This window comes from Trachymyrmex septentrionalis, unplaced genomic scaffold (assembly GCF_001594115.1).
Source record: "Trachymyrmex septentrionalis isolate Tsep2-gDNA-1 unplaced genomic scaffold, Tsep1.0 scaffold9, whole genome shotgun sequence".
Taxonomy (NCBI): domain Eukaryota; kingdom Metazoa; phylum Arthropoda; class Insecta; order Hymenoptera; family Formicidae; genus Trachymyrmex; species Trachymyrmex septentrionalis.
This window is the reverse complement of record NW_017306091.1, coordinates 1,626,776-1,633,125: the sequence shown is the minus strand read 5'-3', so window position 1 is coordinate 1,633,125 and position 6,350 is coordinate 1,626,776. Positions and strand designations below refer to the sequence as shown.

The following is a 6,350-nucleotide window of genomic DNA, read 5'->3' as shown; positions in this document are numbered from 1 at the left end:
TCATTTATCATTGTCTGAGGACACTTTACGCGTAAGAGAGGAAAGGAATCAAAATTTTGTCAAAAATTTGTTTTTTATAGCTGGACCAATGTACACTTTTTGTATTTAAAATAAAACAGGTATGTTTATTATTTGGTGACAGTGAAAAAGAAAATTCTATCGCAGTCCAGTGCGACAATAAAAAAATTAATCTCCACTCTGCCGCGTTGAATCGACAGAGATATTCTTTCTGAAGATAACGGAAATTATGTTGGATCACTTAGAATCACAAATTTTGATATTTTCATTTATTGAAGATAGTAAAAAATATAGTTGTGAATTGTTGAAAGTAAAAAAAAAAAGCTCGCGCGTATTGCAACAGTGCAGATTTTTTCGCGATGAGAGGAAGGAAAATTTATTTTGACATAATGATAACTTATCGCGCGCGTTTAATGCCAGAGTTGCGAAGTAATCGCGAAGTACGAGGAATATGGTGATTATCGTCCAAGACTCGTTCGAGACGTCATCTCCGAATCGCGCTTGGCGAAATACGGTAATTACGAGTACGACGAGCAGCATGAGAGAATGTACAAGCCGGACGACGGTAAATCGTCGGGTAGCGTGCCTTGCCACTTCCGTTCAGCTACGGAGACTGTGGAACCGTGGATGCTTCCTGAAGTTCAAGAACACTTCGCCCGGTTAATTTCGCCGAGTTGCACGCGATCACATCGGGAACCGTTAGTTCGCTTCGGCACTTCGGTGTTATTTTTACGATCCGCGAAGTTCTTCCCTCTACACAATTTCGTGATAAAGAAATTATCACGAATTATGACCCATCTACGCTGTAATATTTAATTAAGGATGATATATAAGTCTTATTTAGCGATCGAAGATATAATATATTAATTGCAATTTAATTAAAATCAATTGATTCATTCTGAGGGAGAAATATTAATTGAAATGACGTCGATTAGATTACATAATCGACGTCGGTCCAATTTTTATTTCTTTCTGAGTTTTATATTTATCACAACAAATGTTTGTATCGCAGACGATGAAAATTCTAAATACATCTAATATTGATTGCGATTAGACTTTAATATCTTGTTAATTAGTACTTTCAATTTGCAAAGCTCAGCAATACAAATACTAAAGAGTAACACCGCGAGGAGGGATAATGAAACCGTTGCTTGCTTGAACTTCCAATTGGACTGGAACGAGAGCTCGAAAAAGCGACGTCAAAAGACCAGTCCAAAAGGGACCAGAAAAATTGGATTGAGCGATGAATTACTTTCGACTTATAAATCTGACGAGGGCGGTAAGCAGTAATCTTACAAGTTAATAAGGATACAAATTATAAATCTATAAATCATACACCTGTACAGATCTTTATACGAAAATAATACAAATAATGATTTTGTCTTTCCATTTTTTGTTATTTATTCTATTATAAAATTATTTTATTAATTACATATTTTTATATTTATTTATTAATTATTTATATATTATCTTATTATATATAAAATTTTTAATATTTATATATAAAAATGTATGCTACTTTTTTTTTACAAATGGCGCTCGCAACAACTTTGTAACGCAGTGAAAAGTAAAATAATTATTACAATCGTTCCAACGAATACTTTTGTTTAGAAACTCGTTTATGTAATTTATTATATTTTAATACAATAAACATTTGTACCTATAATTATAACAATTACAATTAGCACCTAATTAGCATTTCCTAAATTTAATTAAAAATAAAATTATATTTATAATTATTATAAAAAATTCTTGTTGAGAAGTTGAGATATGTTAGAGATACACAGAGAATAATTAAAACACTAGCATTTTAAAACTAGTACCTAAGTTTAAAGACTCAAATGCTATCGTCTTACGCTTCTTTTATTCCTTACTATACGTATGTGCTATTAGGAAAATTAATCAGAATATTTGCCCGTCATCGCCGATACACCGCCGAGACTGCCGCGGAAATGCAGCTGCAGTTCCGTATCGAGAGCAACGCTGTGCGCGACATATGGAACTCTGAAATGGTTCAACAGCAGCAGCAACAGCAGCAGCAACAGCAGCGATACTATCAGCAGAGCCAGCAATCACGTACCAGACGACAGACGCAGCCTGTCACCCAACATCATCAGTTCTACTGCGCGTTGCAGTATCAACCTTTGATCATGCGAGAATATCAGCGAAAACCGTTATTATCATCTCCATTACCACCACCGCCGCCGCCGGCACCGATTCTGAGCGCCGAAGTGCCTGAATTCTTCCCGAAGTCGAGCCTACCCTCGATAGCATATAACTTGAATAATGACAAAGAGCGCAAGACTTGCCAGATACGGTACTTCCCGTCGTTGAATGACAGGAATTACCAAAACGAGTTGTTTCCTTATAACAGGCCGCAGCAGGAGACTGCGGCGACTGTCTTCCCAGTAAACGTACGGCTTACAGAAGTAAACTTTAAATCTGTTTTCTTCAGCTAAACTTCTTGCATAGATCATCTTTCCTCTTTTTTTTTCGCATTGGAGAAATAAGAGAAAAGATGAGTAGTATAAGAAGTTCAGCTAAACAATACAGGTTTTTTGTATCAAGATCACGTTTAGACGTTTCTGAAAGAGATCAGTCAAAAGTTGAAGTTTCTCATAGAATGTTATCATATTACGATTCTCTATATACATAAATATATATATAGAGAATCGTAATATGCAAAATGTACCTTAATGAATGTTATAAATAAACTCTTCATTACAGTCTCCAATGCAATAAAAACTTGGTTGCGTTGAAAGAAAAACGATCGTATTACGCTAAAATTAAAATTAATTTAATTTGTCAGTTAAAAAAAAAAATTTTTTTATAATTTATATTATTAATACGAATTGATTATTAAAATCTTTTAGCTATGCAACTTCTTTTTACAGAATGCTAGAATGTCAATATTATCAGCGACAGAAACGAATGTGTTTCGTTCGCCTCAAGAATGGATTCACAGAGTAGTACCACCAGTGCAATTGCAGTTGACAGCATCTTCCTCGTCACCACTATCAATCTGCACGCCGCTGCAACCAATTCACGATGCTGCAATCGTCGGCCATCGTCCTTTACAGGCACTTTTTATATAAAAATAATTTTTTATATAAAGTATTTTTATAGGAAAGAATTAAGATATCTAACTAAAAAGAAATTTGAGATTGAAAATCTATCATCTGCAATCATATTTTTAATCCTTTCGTCTGCAATCTGTGTTTTTTAACTGAAATGTTAAAACCTTTATTTAATAAAATTTAAAAAGCAACAACAAAGAAAAAATGTTTTTTGTTTATTAAGATATAATTTTTGGCAAATAAGGGAATCTTCTTTATTGTGAAGAAAATTGAGAGTGAAATTTTTTGTATCAAAAAATACCTAAATTGCAGACGTAAGGTTCTACAATATATTCATATTTGAAAAAAAAGGGGGAGGATAGAGATAGATAGATAAATAGATAATAGGTAGACAGAGAGAGAGAGAGAGAGAGAGAGAGAGAGAGAGAGAGAATTTATTACAACTATTTTTCACATTACAATTATTATCAATATAATACAAATCATTATAATTGATGAATAAGATTAGTAATATTACATCATTATTAAAAATTTCCACAAAACTATTCATAAAAATAAAATTATACATCGTAATTTTGCAGATGTACGAGAAATTTTTACCTTGTACCCAGCCAAGTTCAACGACACCCATACCTGTGTATCAGCGACCGGTGGAACTGTATCAGGAACCAATGCTGAAGCGGAAGAATCAAGGGGTCGACTTCAACAATCTCATACTACTAACAAAAAATAGCATCAAGACGCGACGAGGCCACTCGAAGCCCCCTGTTCAGCAGCCTTTCCTTCTGGATTCCAGACAGAGTCTAAAAACTTCCAGTCACAATGTGCAGGTGCAATGGTTCGATAGGGATCACAGTGCGAAGAAAACGAAGGAGGTCGTGACCGTAAACGCACTCGTATCTGAGCTACGCAGTTTTGAGGAGAAGTACGAATACTGCAGAGGAGCCGATACTAGCTGGAGAACGGTCGCCGAATCATCACGAGACCAGCAAAGGTTGTCTGAAACTTCGTTCAGGTTAAAGAATGAAATATATGGAAACGAGAGCTCAAGCTGTAGGTCAAAAGACAGATTCTTTGGAAACGAGAGCTCAAGATACAGAGCTTTAGACGCTGAAGAGGACAAGAACTCGAAGCGGCCGCTTTATAGAGACGTTCTGGCGAATGCCACGAACGAGGCGATCTTAGATAATGTCTTCGAAAAGAGGTACATTGAAGTTGTCGATTAAAAATTTTTTAAAAGTTTGGATGATTTGGCGGAAAGTTATTCATTATTTTTATTAAATTCATCTGTAGTTTGAATAGCTGTATTTAACAGAGAGAAAGCAGTTTTGTAATTTATAAAATTCTTTAATATGATTAATCTTGTTCTTCACTGGATCTAAATGTATAAATCACATTGAAGATTTTATAACAGTTTCAAAGCTTTTCCTGCTGAACGCAACTGATGTTTCACTGGTTTTTAGGTACGATGAGCTTGAACAGCAAGCGATGGAACAATACAGAAATTCGGAGGAGTCACTGGCGCTCAAATATCAGGTAACGTTCCAAACTTGAATATTTATTTTGTGGCATATATCCTCGCAAAAAATTAAAAGGAATCATTAAAAAAAAATTAGCAAGATTATGAAAACCGTGTGATCTTACAGATTCTTTGACATTTAGATTTAATAGTAATAAATTATTTATTTCTTTTTACTCCAATTGTTATCAAACGACATTTTACAAAAGAACTTTCAACAAAGAATTTTCAATCATTCTTAATGCTTGAAAGTAGAATGCTCCGTTTCACAAACGCGTTTTCGATTAATTTTCATTCAACTTCTTACATGGAATATCATTACACTGATGTTTACATTACGATATCGCAGGAATTGGAACGTCAAGCAATGGAACAATACAAAAATAATACAGGAGATGAAAAGCGCTCGATGGATCAGGATTGTGTTGATGGACAGACATGTTCGGAATACGGACACTGCAGTCCCGTGAAAAGACATGCAAGAAGAAAAAGTAAATATGACGCTTCCAAAATTGCTATATAATATATTGGTCGCAACACGTTTAATGCTTTTCGATAAAAATAATATTTTAAATAACTACTTGTCAGGTTCTTGTTTTCCGCAAATCACTCTGTTAAAGCCGAAGGGTAAATCCTTGCCAAATGTCTGTCATGGCAATGACAGTAATCATCAAGCAACCATCGCTTCAAGAAGTTTATCCGCATTGACTGAATCGTCGAAGGAATCGAAAAACATATGTAAGGGTGCATCAGGAGATAAAATTGATACGACTGGTAAGTTAGTTATCAGCAATTACGTAACACTGCGGAAAAGTATTAGAGATAGAGAAGACACAAGAAAGTTTATAATGCATAATGAAATTAGTCGTATTATGTTGATATTAGATAAATACTTAGATATTTTTTATTGCTATATAAACTATACTAGAACTTACTCAGACAACACGCATGTCCAAAATCGGGTCAAAACATATCATAAAGATATCACTAAGACTTTTAGATGTCTAAACATTGCCATTCTTTTTTAATCGTAATTTAAATTTTTTTCAGATATTAAGTTAAATATTAAATAAAAAATTATGTTGAAATATTTTGGTAATGTGTGTGATAAGATGTCATTATTTATTAAAATTTTGTCACAATGTGCAATGAATTTTTATTTCTTTATAGCATTGAATTTCGAAATGAAATCTATATCAGCGCGATTTGAGTTCTATAATCAGAAAATGGTTTCAAAATTATTGATTTTTGAAGTCTCAGTTCGAGCATCGTCAAAACGGCGTCTGATACTGATGTCACCCTTCGAACGCAAATCAGAGGCCAGACAAATAATGAAGGCGACGGAACTACGAAATGTTTGCTCGTTCTCTCAAACAAGAAACAATGTCCTCGATTATTATCGGACTTCCGAAATTGCCCAAAATGGCAGCGGTGATGAAAATATAACAATTATACAATCACCTGGTACTGAAGGTATAATAGCATCAATCATGTAAAGGCATGATGTAATATACAGTCTGTTCAACAAGAAAGTGTGAGTAATAATCTGAAAAGAATAAAAGATAGAGTAAAGTTGTTTTTGTTTTAATGAAAATAGAAGAGATTTTTAGTAATGCGTAATTATCTAATATTTGATGTAGTCTCTATTATCAATTATTGCTTGGCACCGATTTGATTAGTTTAAAGATTCAAACGTATAAGATAGATGGCGCTACTGTGATTTTCTACAAAAATAT

At 33.9% G+C, this 6,350-nt stretch overlaps 1 protein-coding gene across 2 annotated transcripts in view; it reads left to right on the top strand.

The window, feature by feature from the left end:
• Nucleotides 1-6,350, top strand: part of LOC108755650 — an 8,121-nt gene that overhangs the window by 618 nt on the left and 1,153 nt on the right. The window contains exons 2-10 of one of the 2 annotated variants that reach the window (XM_018498779.1): nucleotides 439-716; nucleotides 1,113-1,297; nucleotides 1,912-2,432; nucleotides 2,913-3,098; nucleotides 3,677-4,299; nucleotides 4,559-4,631; nucleotides 4,964-5,105; nucleotides 5,203-5,388; nucleotides 5,869-6,087. In XM_018498779.1, coding sequence (XP_018354281.1) covers nucleotides 439-716; nucleotides 1,113-1,297; nucleotides 1,912-2,432; nucleotides 2,913-3,098; nucleotides 3,677-4,299; nucleotides 4,559-4,631; nucleotides 4,964-5,105; nucleotides 5,203-5,388; nucleotides 5,869-6,087 — 2,413 coding nt within the window. Of the gene's footprint in view, nucleotides 1-438; nucleotides 717-1,112; nucleotides 1,298-1,911; nucleotides 2,433-2,912; nucleotides 3,099-3,676; nucleotides 4,300-4,558; nucleotides 4,632-4,963; nucleotides 5,106-5,202; nucleotides 5,389-5,784; nucleotides 6,088-6,350 lie in introns of both variants that reach the window. The other variant, XM_018498778.1, reaches the window with a different exon arrangement.